Source organism: Calidris pugnax, unplaced genomic scaffold (assembly GCF_001431845.1).
Source record: "Calidris pugnax isolate Ruff unplaced genomic scaffold, ASM143184v1 scaffold124, whole genome shotgun sequence".
NCBI classification, from domain to species: domain Eukaryota; kingdom Metazoa; phylum Chordata; class Aves; order Charadriiformes; family Scolopacidae; genus Calidris; species Calidris pugnax.
This window is the reverse complement of record NW_015090914.1, coordinates 1,912,021-1,931,252: the sequence shown is the minus strand read 5'-3', so window position 1 is coordinate 1,931,252 and position 19,232 is coordinate 1,912,021. Positions and strand designations below refer to the sequence as shown.

The 19,232-nt window shown below is 43.1% G+C and overlaps 1 protein-coding gene across 1 annotated transcript in view; it reads right to left on the bottom strand.

Annotated features, from left to right (window-relative positions):
* Positions 1 to 7,103: 7,103 nt before the first annotated feature.
* Positions 7,104 to 19,232, bottom strand: part of BMPER (BMP binding endothelial regulator) — a gene marked incomplete at its 5' end in the record, with an annotated part of 173,056 nt that continues 160,927 nt past the window's right edge. Inside the window, 2 exons of the mRNA XM_014949436.1 lie at positions 7,104 to 7,706; positions 14,718 to 14,848. Of these exons, the coding sequence (XP_014804922.1) occupies positions 7,525 to 7,706; positions 14,718 to 14,848 (313 nt within the window). The remainder of the gene's footprint in view (positions 7,707 to 14,717; positions 14,849 to 19,232) is intronic.

The following is a 19,232-nucleotide window of genomic DNA, read 5'->3' as shown; positions in this document are numbered from 1 at the left end:
ATTGTTTTAAATTTAACAAATGTATAAACTGAGACGTACTGAAGACAGAAATTTAGTAAAATTTTAAATAGATTTCATATTTACATGAATGCACCTCAGGTGAAATCTGTTAAAAAATTAGCATGAGTAAGCAAAGCAACTCCAAACATTAAAATGTAAACGTTCTGCAGTGATGCTCTTGACACTACAGAGCATTCTCCACAAATTGCATATGAAATATTTCAAGTAACCCATCCATACATTAATGGCTTCAAACACCTAATATATGTGATACACACTGTCATTTTCCCAGCAGCTTCTCTTCCCCTTGATCACTTGCAGGGTAACAGTTAATTATAATGAACAAGAAATGGGGGAAAAAAAGAAAAAAAAAAAAGCACTTCTTGTCTTTTGAAATAAGTATTATTCAATGGCTTCATCTAGAGTTATTCTTGGTGCACATAAATATGAAGAAAGTCAGGGCTGTATATCAGATGTGGTGGGGTTCAAACACCTCCATTTTTACGCCCTACGCTAGCAAGCAAACACTCAGTTGCCTAAGAGGGGGGAAAAAAAATCCTGCAAACTCTACTCATTTATTTCACTCCCTGCAAGACAGTAAAATTTTAACTGTCAGAATGACATCACGTATCCACTTCTGGGGTCTGATCCCTATCCTGTAGAACCCAATCAAGTTTTTTATATGGGTCTTGAATGCCACTCAATGATACTTATTAAAGAAGTTGAATACTTGAACTAAGCAGTAAAAAAAACCCTTTAGCTTCTAAATTCTCTTTTCTTCATCAATTCCTGTATTCACTCTTCCTTTTTCCTTATTAGTGCCATTTATAAAAATTATCATCAAAATAAATTAAGTAAAACAAATTACTTTTCTTCCCTTTCATTTATAAAACTATTTATGCTGATTTGGGCTTTTATTCTCATACAATGTTATCAGAATTTTATACTGTACTATGGCTAGAAGCAATTAGAAGCATAATAATTGAGGGCAGTCGCACCACAACTATAAAGCCAGGATGGTGCTAGAATCATCTCAAACCAGTTTAAAAAGAGTACAGCTACCAACATTTAACTCACTGAAATTGTCCCCTACTTTTACAGTGCAAAAGAAAAAAAATATCAAGTCCAGTATGTTCCTTTCTTTTAACAGTAACAAGAAATAAAATAGAGTAGGAAATTACAATGTAATGTAAGAAATTACTGTGTTGACACTGGAAATCAATAGAAAAAAAATCTCCAATCTGTTAAAGTCTTAAAACTAAAGGCTTCAAAAAGCTTTGACTTCTACCATGCTCAAGCAGTCAATAACAGCATGATCATAAGATAGATCTATGCGTAGAAATCAGGAAGAAATAAGAAATATCATGCTATGACGTTTAATACTTGATCCTGCCAGATGCTGAACCCTCTGGCCTCGACCCAGCAAACCATTAAAGCATATGGTCAGCAGTCAGCACCCACATGTCCTCGTTGAAGCGAAGGAGGTTATTCAAAGTTTGAGCACACAGTTAAGTGCTTTGAGCGATTGGGTCATTAAGGTACCAACCACTTACTGCCAGAGCATGAGCTTAAATTACCTCTATGAAGAGGTGGCTGCCTGGCTGTCTGTGACCAGGCTCACACGCTTTGAAGTGTTTCTTCACCACTGGGTAAGAAGAAAAAAAAAAAAAAAGTAGGTCTGTCTGGGCAGGAAATTCCTACATTCCCATCACTTCACTTGCATGTGCAAAACCAAATTAAATTGATGGCCAAGGATAAGCATCGCTTAGGGAAACACAAAGTGCTATCGATGATGATGGTGGTTGCCCAATGCTCTCCCACCACATGGACACCCTCCGTTAGAGCCAGCTTCCTCCAGTGTGCAGGGCTCCCATCAACTCGCAATGGCAAGGGTGAAGCCACGCAAACAGCCAATGCCACAGGATCTCATATTTATCATCACTCAGAGCCTGATGCTGGGCAACGCTGCTGCCTGGAAAAAGCAGTGCTGTCACGAAGAAAACGTGTCCCCCTCTTCGAAGTAAGCAGAATTGGCAATTTTGTCTCAAAGCCAGGAACAAGACTAGTTGTAAAAGCGCACTTGTAGCCTTTGTTCTGACAGTTGCCAACCAGGAAATGATGTGTGTTCGCTAAAACACGTATCCTGGGGGGAACAAAACCAGGTTTGTTGTGTTAGTGGGAAGCAGGAGAACCGAGTTCTGCAGATGTTTGCCTCATCTCAGCCCAGGAAAAAAGATCCCTTTCCTTAACTTTGGTGACTACTTCTACTGTGATTTAAGGGTTGTGAGAAAAGTAGGAATAGAGGCTCATAACCTTATTGTAATTATGGATTTCTATACCTACCAAAATACACCTGTTCTAATCAGATCTCAACGTACATTGTAGTTGGTTTGGGTTTTTTGGGTGGTTGTTGGGGTCTTCTTTGCTCAGGGCATATTTGGGCATACTTTGAGCATACTATGGGCATACTTTGCCCTTGTCAGAGAACACTTCCAGCTTGGTTCTTACCATTTAGAGGAAAAATATCCACATACCAAAAAAAAAAATATATCCTATTCCTCCATTTTAATTTGCCCCTTACCCTCATTCTGCCATCCTGCCTCTTTGCTTCCTCACATTATTTTATCATCTTCATTCAAATATAGTGCAATGGCCACCTGAGGGATGAAGAGCTACCTCATGTTCATAGGAGAATCTATTTTGTTGTCATAGACTCTGTTTGGGGCTCAGGTGCCAAAGTGATTGTTGCACTAAAAATCCTAACCTGTGCAACAAGCTTTACCCAGAGAGATAAGGAGCTCTGTAAGGGCAGCACAGACAGACTGATGTCCTGAAAAATTTGCTGTCGTAGATGAGAAATGGTTCTGTAAAGAAGCAAAAACTTCTCTCTCACCAAAGGGCTTTCTAAAATGGTAAAATCAGGGATAGCAGAAGCAGCATTCGATCAGCACTATGTGAAGTTCCTGTTTGTCAAATACTGAGACCTTGGCATAATGACCCCTTGCTGGGGCTGTTCCTGAAATACCTGGAACATCTCACCACTTCAGTGCTAAATGCTGTTGACTGACTCTCTTTCCAGCCTGTTCAGCTGCAAATGCATGGGCTGTTATTCTAATATCCATTAGCTCTGATATAACCTTGTCCACTTTTGATGAAGGCAAAAAAAAATATAATAAATAGCCCTACACAGTCAGTCACTCAAGATCAGCCCAGCTATTGCAACTGTCAGGTTCTGCCAGTGGGAAGCCAAGCAGTGTCAAACTGTATTAATCCTGTGTTCAAAAACAGAAGAAGAGCCTCTGGTGAGAAGAACGAACTACTTTTAGGTTATCTACTGGAAACGCGATGCAAGGATTGGGTAGGTCATTAAGAATCTTTTCATTTTTTGCCCCAGCTGTATACCTTACCCTATAGAAGGAAGGTGTTTTTGGAAGATGTGGGAGTACCTACAGAGTCTTGGGCTACTACTCAAATTGCCCCAGCTGTATACCTTACCCTATAGAAGAAAGGTGTTCTTGGAAGATGTGGGAGTACCTGCTCTGCTTGGCTATGGCTTGTCTCAATGGCTTATAAAACTCAATATATATGACCAAAAAAAAAAAAAAAGACACCATTTAAATTAAATGAGGAGGAAGTAAAAGCTGACTTTGAAGCAATGATGACATGGGAGATATGGGACAACCTGATGGAAAGCAGACCCGAGCAGATTGGTAAAATACCAGTTGACATTCCCCTGGTGACGTGTGCCATTTTAGAACATTTTCTATCCATAAATGTAAAAATGATGCATAAACCCAGACCCTCATTTCCGCACTGAAGTACAGAATATTAAATGACTTGCCAGGGAACACATAGCAGGTTAATGGCAAAGCTATTGATTAAAGTCTTTCCTTCATTCTATCCATTGGATTACAGAGCTGTTCCTCAGACTTTCCTTTTGCATCATTCTTTGGTTGGAACCTCTGCTCCTTCAAATACATTTCACCTTACAAACTGGCACAAAGTTATAGGCACAGACATACGCATAATCAAGACCACAACATACAGCACCATCAGTTTTGCATGGTGAATATACCGTATGGATTATCAACCGTGCGCCCTTATTAAAAACACATACTAAAAACACATACTAAACACTTTTGGCATACTAAAATTGGATTGTAGGTGAATTGTGTCAAAAATAAATCCCCAGCGACACGCAGGAAGTTTCCAGCTCTAGCATCCTAGGGGTAATATCTCATGAGCCCAGACAGCAGAATTGGAAAGAACGCTGTGCTACAGAGGAAGAAGGGCTGCACCCCAGACTCTGTGAGGCCAGCTCCATTGGTATCATTGGGCTGGGGCTGTTCAGTATGAGGAAGAGGAGGCTGAGGGGAGACCTCATCACTCTCTACAACTACTTGAAAGGACACTGTAGAGAGGTTGGGGCTGGTCTCTTCTCACAGGTAATTAACAATAGAACGAGAGGGAACGGCTTCAAGCTCCAACAGGGGAGGTTTAGATTGAACATTAGGAAGGAATTCTTCACAGAGAGAGTGGTCGGGCATTGGAACAGGCTGCCCAGGGAGGGGGTGGAGTCCCCATCCCTGGCTGTGTTTAAGGGCCGTTTAGATGCAGTGCTGAGGGACATGGTGTAGGGGAGGACTTTGTAGAGTAGGGGAGATGGTTGGACTCGATGATCCCAAGGGTCTCTTCCAACCTCAATGATTCAATGATTCAATGATTCAATGATTCAAAACTTTTGAAAAGCCTGGGAGAGGCAAAGAGCGGAGTGGAGTAAGAGCCCCAGCTAGGACTGGTCTGGTTGGAACAGCTCGGTTGGGCACAGGGTAACTACTGATATGGGTATACAACCTGAGCCAAGTTGAAACTTGGGGGCAATTTCTAGAAAAGCAGAACTCCTTCACCTTAGGCTGTACATGTGAACGGTACATGAGCAGATGACAGACCTTACTGTTGCCTTGAAAACTGGGGAATTTGGAGGAAAAAGCTCTACAGCACCATACAGGCACAATCAGACAGCTTGGAGGTAAAAGCACATTCCTCTCCTCCCCAGTATACATCAGTACAGCAAAAAGCAGGGGGCTACCCTTAATGGGATAGATGTGAAAGGGCTAAACGTGTCCTCATTTTGAGATGACCTGTAGGTCAGGTTTAAAACTGAACCATTTTAAGATTTAAAAATGAGAGTTCGACCTACAGACAGACGGAGTCACCTCTTCACCTGGCATCAATTAGGCATTGCTTGAATGCGGTCAGTGAACTGAGAGAGCTGGAGGCCTCTCCCTTCACCTTGCACTCACCTTCTTCAGTCAGAAGAAGAAAAGGGGAGGATGGTTCCACACACCGTTCCCATATGCAATTTACTTTGCCTGTATTTTTATTTTGGAAACACTGAGCAGTAAGTAATGAAAATCTATCAGTAATGAAAATCTATCCTAAACTAGAGCTGCAAATGGCCTTTTTAATGGTTTAGATCCCATATCCAAGCATTGAAAGCTCGCGAGCTGAAATGCTCTTTGGTCTAACTGATGCTTTAAATTATTTTAATGACTGCCATTTTATGTTTTAACTCCTTGGACCAATTGCAATTGTTCTAAATTTCAGCTTCGCCTTTCAGTTATCACATGAGCCACATAAAACTCTTCTGGTTTCCTGCTCTGATGGGATCTGCACATTTGCAATGCTGCTTCCCAGTGCACTTGTGGCTTCGAAACCCTCTCTGCCAGGAAAACCAAGTTATTTGATTGTTCCGAGAAAAACGAACACAAAGGGGACATAAAAAGATCAAGCTGAGTTTATTTAAGATTTGGACAAGTGTCTGTGGAAGGCTCCTGGCGTTATTTGCCCAGCTCGGTGGTGGTGCAGCTTTTTGGATAGCGTGGTGCCTGAGTTAACCAGGTTCCCTCAGCATCTTCCTCCAGGAGAGAATGGCAGGCGGGTTGTGTAACCCAAGCGTGTGGCACCCACTCACTCATTGTAAACCCAGACCCTGCAAAACTTCCTGGAGAGTGAAAAATGAAAGGAGAAAACTGTTCAAAGCATGACAATGTGCGATTTCAATGCGAGGCATAATGGAAGGAGCTGTGTGGGAGGATATTACTTCATTATAAACCTAAATCAGATGCCCAAAGATTTCTGTCATCTCCAGAGACCGTTCCATCAGGCTCTATAAGAGCTTTTCCAGTGGAAGAAAAATAGCCCCCTGTCCCTTCAGGCTTGAGAAAGTTGTATGGCTTTTTTAACAGTTTCTAATGAAATCCCGTATTATTTCTTCTCCCCTGGGAGACTTCAAAAGTCATGAAAACTTCACAGAGCCCACATGTTCATAAACCTCAAGCAATAGACCAGTAAGGAAATAAATTGCAAAATAAACTCCAATTAGCATTTGACATTCTCTACTGGTTTTTTTTTGGTGGGGTGAATTTGTCTTTCTTCTAAACCATGCTGATAAATTAAATGAGTTCCTAAATCCAGCGTTATTTCATGTTTTAAGGCACACTGAAATCAAACACTCCAACTCACAGTGGGATTTGCTGTCTGCATAATATTTGGGGGAAATATGAAACAAACCCAGCAGTTTCAAACATGTCAATATGTAGAGGAATATTTTCTTCAGACCCCTTATTGTGTATTCACAGCTACTGCCAAGCGCAGCAACGGAGACGGGGCATTAAGATATGAAATGGGAAGTGGTCACATTTTCAAAGTGAGCTGCTGGGCGCCGAACACACTTGAAAAATCTGGCCCCTGACTTCTTGGTGCCGTTCCAGAAAGAAATCTCTCAGCTGGCTGGCAGTTGGCCAGCCAGCTTTGGAAATCCTTCTGCACCGTGATTTCAGTAAAGCATAAAAGCCGATCCCCGGCTTTCTCTGCCTGATTAAGCGCTGTCACCAGTCACTGCGCAGCTGTAAGGTAGGCATGAAATATTCCTAGATAAATCCTCCATCTCCAGAGAAATGTGTTTCCTGTACAACCGTAAATCCAGGTTCTGTGTTGAAACTAATCCAGTCTGGCAGCGCTGTGGCCCTAGAAAAGTCTCCTTGGAAACGACAAACTTATGCAATGGCAGAGTCATCCAGTCTTTTCATGCCACTATATTATATTAAAAACACCTGGTTTATTTATACAATGACTTACAGATCAGGGTCCTAGAAATAATAATACATAAACTTTATAGCAAAAAATATACATATAATAATTCATCCTTCTGTGATATATAGAAATGATGTATATTTGTCTGTGTGAACATATATATAATCTATGGGTCGTACTTACGTTTGGGGGCACTTGTGTATAGGTATGTGTGTCTAAATACACACAGCATACGCTTAGATATCTTTCACGTGTGTGTACCTAAACACACATAAATACACACACACGGGGGGGCACTATTTACACTCTGTGAGCAGAGGTGTACCCCGCAGGGCCTGCACACCAACCGCTGGAGTCCTTCGCCGGCTGTGAGCATCAAGGCTGGGGTCAGAGCCACCCACGTTAGTGTCCTCAGGGAGAGAACTGGTGTCACCGCTGTGGGCACAGGACTGGCTTGATGCACCTTCCTCTGTGAAGGACTAGATTCGCCGGGCAGTGGCACCCCGCAACGCAGGGCTTGTGGCAGGGGCCGATCTCGTTCCAGTTGTCACACGTTTTGACACATCCCGGGCCGCAGGTATCGTAAACGGCGCCGTGTTTACACTGGGTTGCTGGAAGGCAGTGAAAGGGACAAAACATGCAATATTAAACAGAGGCACGCCAGGAAAGGTACCTATATATATAAACAAATCGTATGAGGAGCGGCTGAGGGAGTTGGGGCTGTTTAGTATGAGGAAGAGGAGGCTGAGGGGAGACCTCATCACTCTCTACAACTTCGTGAAAGGACACTGTAGAGAGGTTGGTGCTGGTCTCTTCTCACAGGGAATTAGTGACAGAACGAGAGGGAATGGCTTCAAGCTCCAACAGGGGAGGGTTAGATTGAACATTAGGAAAGAATTTTTCACAGAAAGAGTGGTTGGGCATTCGACCAGGCTGCCCAGGGAGGGGGGGGAGTCCCCATCCCTGGCTGTGTTTAAGGGCCGTTTAGATGCAGTGCTGAGGGACATGGTGTAGGGGAGGACTTTGTAGAGTAGGGGAGATGGTTGGACTCGATGATCCCAAGGGGCTCTTCCAACCTAGACGATTCTATGACTCTATGATTCTATGATATGTTGGACTGGTTTCTGCTGCAAATAGCAAAAAAGCACTCTTTTTTTTGGTTTCTGCTGCAAATAGCAAAAAAGCACTTTTTTTTTTTGTGTGTAGGACAGGACAAGAGGAAACGGGCACAAACTTGAACGTAAGAAGCTCCATCTAAACGTGAGGAGGAACTTCTTCACTGTGAGGGTGGCAGAGCCCTGGAAGAGGCTGCCCAGGGAGGTGGTGGAGTCTCCTTCTCTGGAGACATTCAAACCCACCTGGACACATTCCTGTGCAACCTGCTCTGGGTGGACCTGCTTTGGCAGGGGGTTGGACTAGATGATCTCCAGAGGTCCCCATGTGATGTCTTCCAACCCCATGTGATTCTGTGATTTTGGTATAACGATCGTCTGGAGCAAAAAAATTCCTCTATATGAAGTGCAACACTACTTCACATCACAAATATAGAGGTAGCAAAATTCCTATTCAAAAAGGTGTCAAGTTCCTTGCAGCCTTGAACTTTCTGAGCATTTTAACACAGCTGATGGTATATAAAGGTTTGGCAAGGTTTCTGTCTATAAGCAGATCTATGCTTTATATTTAAGGCTTAACATTGTTTATGTATTTGTTACAATGCCTTTTGCCAAAGATCCCTGAAACATTTACAAGGACAGACAGTTATTATCGGTCCCGCTCCTACAGAAAGAAGATGAGAGAGTCATTCCCCATTCAGCCTTTCTGTTCCTGAGATTATACTTCCAATATTGTGCATTGCAGAAAATGAAAACAATGCTGGTAATTCAGCAGCACCATTTCTAAAACATTTTTTTTTTAAATAATCAATTATTTCCATGCTTTATGCTATTTTACCAAGGGATCACCGAAAATGAGTATCCTTGTACTTAATGATTCCAGTATTTATTCACTGATTTATGTAGTTGAGAATTCAATGCATTCCCAACATAAGAGACCACTGAGGGGTGAGCTAAAAGCACTATACCCCCTCCAGATCAATATTTAAACTCTTAATATTTTATATCCTGCCTTTTTAGCATGGAGAATAATACATGGTCCAATAGCAATAAAAGCCTGTTATTCTTTCTAATGGCTGTGCTGATGGCAAAACCAAGTACTGATAAAATAGCTTATAGATGGTAAGGGACTCTCAAGCATCCAGAATCGTCTCTTGCTATTTACAGAGAGGTGGTTGCATTAAAGAGGTTTCTTCCATTTTTAAAAGAGATTGAAGGTCCAATTTTTTTGAAGAACAGTTCTGTTACAGACAGAAAAATGCTGTTTTGCTGTAAGGTTGGGCCTTAGAGCACCATTACAGTACTGCTATTATTGATAAAGAGAAAATATGCAGAAATAAATTGATTAAATATGTATAAGAGTGTATCATAGAGGATGGAAGTCTTAGCGCTACGTCATTATACATTTAAGGGGTTCCTCTTCACCAGTAACAAAGTGATCTTCAAAACAGCATCAGCTTCTTGCAAGTTTTACTTCTTAACGCATTTTATGGCATTTATACATATGTGAAAAGCAGCCCTGCAGAAGGAATTCTGGCAAGAATGTATACAAAGTTCTCAGGACACAGATATTAACTAAGCAAACAAAAAATTGGAAAAAAATGGATAGTGCAGCAAAAAACTACCCTGGAGTAACAGAGAATCAACTGCTGGATATTAAATAGGTATTAGGGGGAAAAAAAACAGTTTTCTAGCTTTAAGCATGAGAAAGCGCTGGGGAAAGCTACCTACAGCAAAAAACTACCCTGGAGTAACAGAGAATCAACTGCTGGATATTAAATAGGTATTAGGGGGAAAAAAAACAGTTTTCTAGCTTTAAGCATGAGAAAGCACTGGGGCAAGCCACATAAAACTCTGTGAGACATCTTTTATTGAACATCATTTTAGAACAGGTTGGAATAAATATCTTTCAGCAATGTTCAAGATAGGCCTGTTTTGTTTATGGGCACAGAGCTTTTGAGAATTTTTTTCCAACTTTGCATTTCTGTTTTTTTCTGCGTAGTAACTTTCCTGCACATTGAAGAAGGGACTAAACAAAAGGAATAACTAAAATAACATCTAAATGAAGCAAGAAATTTAGCAGGTGGGAAAAACATGCAAGAAATACTGGGCACACAGCAAAGCGTTACATTCCCTACAAACGCTGCACTTTTACATAACTTGTTAAGAACAGAGATTGAATCTCTGGAAGAGGGGAAACAAAAATGTGCGGAGCTCCCAGGAGCTTTGCAAACAATGCATTAACTGTCTAGAAAAGTAGACCAAGATGTTAAAAGACCGATAGTGTTTGTCCACATGCAACATGAATTATCCTAAGAGGGCTATTTACTAGAAGCTTTTATCTCTCCTCTCTGAAAACAAGTTTCCCTCCAAAGAATCTCTAACTGACCCACCACAAACTGAAACTTCAGGCTTCAGTACACGCAGTTTTCACATAGAAAGGTCTGTGAGCTTCAGTTTTTAGGCTGCACAGGTTTCATCCCACAAAGCTTTATTGCAGTATTAGCCGGCCTGCTCGTTCCATCTGGGCTCTGCTGGATGCCTCCGCTGGTGGGTTTGAGGAAAGTTGGCCGAGGTCTCCTTTCCACTTCCTCATCTCTGCCCCACAGCAAACGAGAATATATTGCAGGCTGCCCTCAGCAGCCATGGCATCTGCAAGTACTCCCCGGCTCTGCTCTACCACACGTGGATGGGGTATGTCAAAACACCTCCTTCTCCTTCAGATGATGCCATCTAGAAGATATGATGGCTTTATTTTCTGCTGTAGGCAGTCTATAATGGCATTATTAACTTGCTGCCAAGGGAGAAATCAGAAAAGCTCAATGGCTGCTGTTTAAGTTCCCTGGATGGCTTTTATTGTTGAGTGTTTCAGTTGTTAACATGTGGTGTGATTGATCCAGAACATTCCACTTCATCAACAGCTTAAAAAATAAAAATAAAGCCGTTCTGCAGTAGGCTTCCCAGCGACTGCTGAAATGAATCAGTACCATGTAAACATGGAAAACAGAAAAGATGCCTTTGCACCCGTTTTTAAGGCAAATTCCTCTCTTAAAGAACTGAGTTCTGTTAGTAATAACTTCCTTAGTGCACTAGAAAAAAAAAAAAAAAATAATCAAAAACCCAACCCCAAAATACAAAAGTTACTAATAATACTGCATTTTGCAACGTTACCGGTCCCAACAGGATTTTTCCACTCTTCTTCTAGAACATGTGTTTGGCATGACAGATGTGAGCTCCCTCAGGCTGCTTTCTGAGCTGGTGGGATGATAGCCAGCTCCAGTCCAGAAGCCATATAGTCACATAAATACAGCACTGTGCCTGAGCTAATAAACCCTGCCTAATAAGGCCGTACAGTTTTCAGACCGGAGCTGGTTTATTCCAGCCAGTTTGGCAGTTTCACAGAGATGGCTTGTATCTGTCTGCGCCTGTCTTTGTAGACACGGCCGTAGTTAATTAGGAAGAATTCTTGTTCCCCAAAACAAAAGCCAAAATACCTAACGTGGAACCGCTGGCGGATTCCCTTGGTGGATGATATCTGGTAAATCTGATTCCACAGAAACTTCTGAGCTAATATTTGTGCATCAGTGAATCATCCTGCTGCTTCTGTCAGCGTTGCACAGCTTGGGCTTTCGAGGTGCTCCTTAGGACTTTCTAACGTAGGAGGATGCAATAGATCTAGGTGCTGACCTTCTAATGAGACACTTGTGTTAATCTTTTGAACTTTCAGTTTTTAATGAGTTTCCACTGAAAAGTCACAGTAGCCTTCTGACACATATTCACATGGAATAAAGCTATTGAAGGAAAGCAACATATAACAGGGGAAAAGAGTGACTTTGGCCAGAAAATTCCACAGCAGGGAAGAAAGGACCCAGGAGAGAAGAGTGAAAATCAGATGTACACTCATCCTCCTCTAGTTCAACCGGTCACATAGGAAAAACAGAAAATTGTTCCATTTTTATGAGGCTGTTGGAGCATGTCAGCACATCAGTGCTACCATGTGCACTTTGCATTTTAATAAAGTCCATATCCGCTTTTTCTTCTTGCCTGTATAGTCATGCCCATGGCAGAGAGTTATTCCCATCTGTCATCCTTGAGTCTTCTTTCTCTTGGTGCCCTCAGAAATTCAGTATTAAATTACTATGTCCCAAGGCCTTTGACCGCTTCATTTTATTTAAGTGCACTTTATAAACTGCTTGCTTAGCCTTTCTTGGGCTAAAAAAAAATCTTTTTTCTGTCTCCTTTCCTTTCCAAACCTTTTCCTTCCATTTGTGTCCTTTCTTTTCCCTCTCACCTGTATCACTGTCTTTTATTTCTTCTTTCCCTCACACTGGCTCTCCTGCTTTTTTTTTTCTTCTCCTTCACACATCATATTTCTTCCTGTGCCCATCCTAAGAGGTCTCACTCTCCACTACTTCCCATGGAAACCCATATTCCTTTCCAAACCCTCGCAGGTGCTGTGCGGATCTCACCAACCATTTCCTACCCTAACCATTTTCCTTACTCATTAGCTTCTTCTCTTCACCCCTCCAATTAAATGACAGATGACATTCCCCTTATGGAGCCAACCTCAAAGGACAGCAAACCTTGAGCAGCACTATTTCGTGGAGGATGCTGAGGGAGGAGGAAGAGCATGTAGAGAAGAGGTCCTGTAATTCAGCCTCCTGAGCATCCTGTTTGGCTGGCCCTCCAGACAACACAAGCCTTCTAAAGACTCTAAAAATGAGCTAAGCATACAGCAGTCCGGGTAGAGGAACTGGCAACCACACAAAATCTGGTTTTATAACACACAACAGAATAATTAAAACCTGACTTTACTAATAAGTATACTCCATTTTCATCAGAACGCAGCTCTTCCAAGTATCCCACCAGCTATGAAATGTCAAGCAGGAAATGAAAGTCACAGAACGCTAAAGTTTTATTACGGATATATTGTTTCCTATCCAGGAACTTTTATCCGCAATTAGGACACAATAATTGTAACTAAAAGTTTTGGGGAGAAAAAAGCTAAAGATTAAAATCTTGATGCTGGCCACTGGTGACATAAGGAGTGCAGCGGATACACTTTAATTTAACACTACCTTTACTGTAGAAGATTGTGCTACTTGTTTGACACTGGATGCTTAAGTGTTTTGAGAGTAATCGACCATATACAGCTTCTCTGTGTTTTTGGTTTAATAAGATTTCCCCTTTCCCTCTAGAAGTCTGCACAGAGATTAAAAAACGCGGGTGGATTTAAACACTTCTTGGATTACCTTTAATGGAAGATGTGTGTTTAAATTCCTTCATAATGTTCTCTCAAGGACTGTTTTTGCCTTTGAAACTTTTCCTGTCTTTGGTAAAATGCCAGAAAAAATTGTGAAAAGAAGCTTCAATTAGTTAAGTCGTGATATGCCAACACTTGTATAAACTCCTTAAGGCAGGGACTGGAGTTTTTATTCCCTTTACAGCATCTGCCACAGTGAGGTCTCAGTCTGAAGTGCTTTGGTTAAAAAAAAAACCCAGAAGTCAGGATGCTTGTTTCAGGTTCTGCATGGATCTACTACCAGATCAATAGATTAAAATTGCACATGCTATTAGTGCTGTCCGAGACCACATCCTTGAATAGGGCTTTCACTTAGTGACACCCTGTTTGGATTGTTCCTTTGTAAGAAAAAAACCCAAGCCTTTTGGGAACAGTCAATCAAAGGTAATTTGCTCTGTCACTCACCCATCCCTGCTGCCGTGCCTTCAACACAAAAGGAAATTGAAGTTGAGAGAGTAGACCCCGAGCCACACACAATCACCTAAATGGACCACAGAGTAATAGCTCTTCGACCAGCTCTTCTCCCATATTTTTTTTCCCCAACTACTGTCAATTGTTTTACATAAATCTGAATACATTTCCAGGCAAACCAATACCATTATAGCATGTCCTAAATTAATGAGGCCTTCATCAGGGGAAATACTCATCTGCAATATTGCATTTTACTTCAAGTGCCCATGACCGCAGGCCACCACTTCACATAGAAAACAATTACTCACAATTACTTGCAATTAATACAGTCCTAATCACATGGGGAGTCTGGTCCAAGTACCAAAATTGACAGAGGTTTGCATCGTAATGTTCCCATTAAATATATTCTTTCTTCTTCCCTTGCTGAATGCACTGCAATCATGTATGTGTGTTGTCCCTGGAAATACGCTTTAACAGGAGGTCAAAGGAGTTCAAACATTATCTGTAATCAACTATTTACCTATCCTGAAAGACTAAGGCATGTGCTTCTTCCTGGAAGTACATAAAATTAAGATAGGTGGCACTAGAGGTGAAGAATTTTTTGCCGCAAAACAAACATTTCTAATATTTGACGGTTAAAAATCTTTTCCTGGCGAGTTTCTCCGTAACTCAGAAGGCAACTTCCCTGCTGGTGCGATCCCAGCTGATCCATTTTTGATCCTCCTCCAGCAGCAAAAGGACAGGAGGCTATTAGCCCCTGCCCCGGCTTAGGAAGAAGCAACCCCCCAATCACTTACCTGCGCAGTTCTGCTCCGGTACCCACTGGACTTTGAGCCCTTCCCTCTGACAGGCCCGGGCGTACGCCAGGAACGACTCGCAGTAGCAGTTCTTGTGGAGCGGGCACTCGCACATGTCCGTCACGCAGGACCTGTGGAACAAAGCCCCAAAAACACAATAAGCAGAGGAAAGCCTTGGCAGGTATCTGCCCGAGGTTCGGAGCTCTTTGCTTTCCAGCCACGTGGAGTCTAACGCCACGGCAAATCCTGCTAAACGGCAAGAAAGATGATTCAAGGACTGGAGCATCTCCCTGATGAGGAGAGGCTGAAAGAGCTGGGACTCTTTAGCCTGGAGAAGAGAAGGCTGAGGGGAGACCTTATTAATGCTGACAAGTATCTCAAGGGTGGGCTGAGGGAGGAGGGAACCAGACTCTTTTCAGTAGTTGCCAGTGAGAGGACAAGGGGCAATGGGCACGAGTTGGAACATAAAGGGTTCCACTTGAATATGAGGAAGAACTTTTTCACGGTGAGGGTGGCAGAGCCCTGGAACAGGCTGCCCAGGGAGGGTGTGGAGTCCCCTTCTCTGGAGATTTTCAAGACCCGCCTGGATGCTCCTGAGTAACATGCTCTGACAAGCTCTGGGTGGTCCTGCTTTAGCAGGGGAGTTGGACTAGATGATCTCCGTGGTCCCTTCCAACTCTAAAAATTCAGTGAAATTCAGTGAAAGTTAAACACGTGGCTGCTGTCGTGTCTCAAGGGCTCGTCACTTCTTTTGATGTGCTGCTCCCATGCAGAGAAGTCTCGAGAGCACCAGGGAGATAACCACGCAGAGACAGGGAGGGGAGAAGACGACCCAAGAAATGCCAGGCAGAGAGGACCGAGACCACGGTGGGAGAAGGAAAATTCCACTTTTGCAATGATTTTGTGTCAACCCAAGGTAAAGACTTCTCTCTTATTTCCTGGAAAGTAATAATTTAATATTTTTACCAATAATAATAGCAGCAGTGTGAAGTGGATGACTTCTGCAGTTAAAGAGTCCGTGCCCTTGCATGCAAGAGATGAGAAATGGTGCCTTCTCTCCAGGTTACCTCCAGCCTCTCCCTGCTTTGAAAGCCCCCAAATAGCTATACGCCTGTTTTCTAAGCAGCATCACTACTAAGTGCCAGACTTTAGGAGACTCCAAAGGAGCAGGGGCGATGCAGCACAACTGAGCAGTCCTCATGTCAGGAAATCCCCCAGGCGCTTTGTTAACACCACCATCTTCTCCCACTGCACAAGATGGGATCACTACAAAACTCGGCAGGGAGCAAAGCTGCTAACGTGGCCCTAAAGTGAAGCTGCTACTGCGTGTGTCACCACTATATTTCAAGTTAGCTCATCCAAAACGTGTGCCCATTTGGCACAGACCTAAAATATAACTGTCGAGAGCTGGCGGGTTGGCAGTTGGCAGTTTCTGCAGACGCAAAGTGCTTAGATGCTTCTGCAAATTCCGAAACGCTGAGCATCGACTGCTCCAAGGAGGATCCATAGAAGGCAGGGACAAGATGTGGGAATGGAAGACATACTGCCCTCCATTCCTGTGCTTTCCACTCAGGGGGCTCTGTGCATGCACCTTGGGTGTCAGTGGGCAAGAACCCCCTGCTCCACGCACATTCAGGGACTTCTCCATTCCTGTGAGGACAAAGCGACACTTGTTGAGAGGCACAAATCCTCCAGAAAGACCAAGGGGTGACATAAAAAAAACGAGCTCTCTGCATTATATGCTCTTGCTGTAGACCAAAAATTCAATTGTCTATAGGAAAAGGATGGATATAGGCCTAATTTTCCAGAAACTGAAAAGGTAATAGCTTGAAAAAGGCGCAAGCACCTCAGTCAAAGTAATCAGGAGCCCTAATGCCCATACACTGCTTTAGAGTCATGGAGAGCCCTTTATTCAAAAGTAAGAGAGAGGATTAGTGATACTTCGAACAGACAAGCTTGTTTCTGCATATCCAACGGAGCCCCTTAAAGAGCAAAGTTGCTGGCTATTTCTGTGACCATGCATATAGTTAAATCTGACAGCTCTGCTTGGCATTTCCATGAGCTTTTGATCATTTTACTCTCAGTGGACCCCCAACATGAAACTACCTAAAAACTCACTGTGGCAAATAAGCAACGTAAGTGCTAATGTAAAAAGGTTACCTGTCCTGCATTCACTGATCTATACGTACTGTAGACAAACAGAATTGCTTTGGATCAAATATATAACATGTTTGTATTTACAGACCAGTGGTTTTCATTCGAAATAACTTCACTTTCACACAATGTAGTTCTATTTTGCTTTAGTTCTGCAGTAGGTCCCTTTGCATCTTTCCAGCAGCAGACATTGCTACAGGGGTATCACAGATGGAAGGAACAGATCAGGACAACATCCTTGGCATGGCTGGGCATTGTGAGGTGATAAAAGACCTTGCGTAAGGACACAGGGTCACCTTTTCATATGGCACACTGAGTAACTTCACACAGTTTCCTTTGGCCACACCATGTTTGTGATGTCTCGCCAGCGTCCCCGCAGCGGGCTCTGCCCCACACACCCCGTGCCATTTTGGAGGTGTACCTCTCATTTCACAGAGAGGTAGATGCTTGTTTGCTGCTGCAGCAAAGCGTTCATCTTTCTGTTTCTGTCCTAGCCTCCTTTGTCAATCAAATGTCACTGCTCTCCACTCAGATTAATTATTATTAGTGCCTGTGGTGGTTAGGGTTGCTTGCCAGTGCCTGGTTGGCTATGTGTTCACCAGCTTCCTGCCTTAGAAATGATAAAATCCTAAACCTGAGGTACTTCCTCTGCTTTTAAGAGCATAAATGCAGGTTTTTTTACCATTGCTCAGAGGGATGCCACCTTCAGCACTGAGTCAACACACCTGGAACTACCTAGTGCATCAGAAGAGTGTGAGCAGCAGGTGGAGGGAGGTCATCCTGCCCCTCTGCTCTGCTCTGGGGAGGCCCCATCTGGAGCACTGGGACCAGTTCTGGGCTCCCCAGTTCCAGAAGGACAGGGAACTGCTGGAGAGGGGACAGCAGAGGGCTACAAAGATGATGAGGGGCCTGGAGCATCTCTCTTATGAAGAAAGACTGAGGGACTTGGGTCTGTTTAGTTTGGAGAAGACTGAGGGGGGATCTGATCAACGCCTATAAATACTTAAAGGGTGGGTGTCAAGAGGATGGGGCCAGTGGTGCCCAGGGACATGACAAGAGGAAATGAGCACAATCTTGAATATATGAAGTTCCACCTAAACATGAGGAGGAATTTCTTTCCTGTGAGGGTGGCAGAGCCCTGGAAGAGGCTGCCCAGAGAGGTGGTGGAGTCTCCTTCTCTGGAGGAGTTCCAAACTCACACGTTCCTGCGCAACCTGCTCTGGGTGGACCTGCTCTGGCAGGGGGATGGACTGGAAATGATCTCCAGAGGGCCCTTCCAACCCCATGTGATTCTGTGATACCTCAGGTGGTCGCATCAGGTCCGGAAACCCCTCATCTTACTGTCAATCATCTGGTGTTTTTAATCATTAACACGTTCACGACAAGGCTAGCATGCACCCTGATAAAGCCTAGACATGGTCTGGGGGACTCGGGAGGCCAGGGCAACCTCAGTCTTTGAGGGTGCAGAGAGTTTAGGCCCAGCATCCATCTGAGCAGCACGGTGCCATCAGCCCTTGGCACCGAGATGGCCTTGGACATCCAGACAGGCTCCAGGGTGGAGCACCTCCACTTGGGCTGGGATCAGCACAGGTGTCCACTACGGAAGGCAGCAAGCCATGTGCCACACAAACAATACTCTGGCTCATTACACACCTTGTTGCTTCTGTAATTTTTATTTTCCTGAAGTCTTTAATCCTGGTGGCAGCTGCTGGGCTCAACCCCCTAGGCTTCACTGAGGAGCAATCATCAATTGCGGTGGATTTTTTAATGAAGTACAATTGCTAATTATTTGTAAGGTTAAATTAATTAATTGAGGTTAAATGAAAAATGATAATAAAGGAAAATTTATGCACAGCTGCCAAGCCTAGTCAATAAAAATGAAAGCTTCTTTTTTTTTTTTCCCTAATGAAATTCCTTGCTGGCGAGTTTAACATGTTAATATTAATTGTATTTAGATGGATTGGTAGTTGAGGGAGAGGGATCTTTTTATCTTTTTATATCACTTCCAAAATCAGCAGAGAGCAGGTATATTTGATAGCCACCACGAGAGTCAAAGGGCAGCTCTGGGAAAGAACATGGAAGCAAAAGATATCCATCCTCTGGGGGCTGGCTAGTGAGGGGGGGCTGATGGTGGCCCACTGGCCAGCTTTGACCTTGGGTCTCTATTTTTTCCCAAACATGTTAACTTCTTGCATATAATTAGAGGGCTATTATGGGATGCTTCATAAATAAATTTTAAAACTGATTCTTGTGTGCTGTCCTAATCCTTCCCCCTTGCAAAAATCTTTGGTATGTCCATAGGTTGGTTTTTTTCACCCTCTCCAGTGGTTGATACATTTCAAAATTATTCTCTGCTACCCC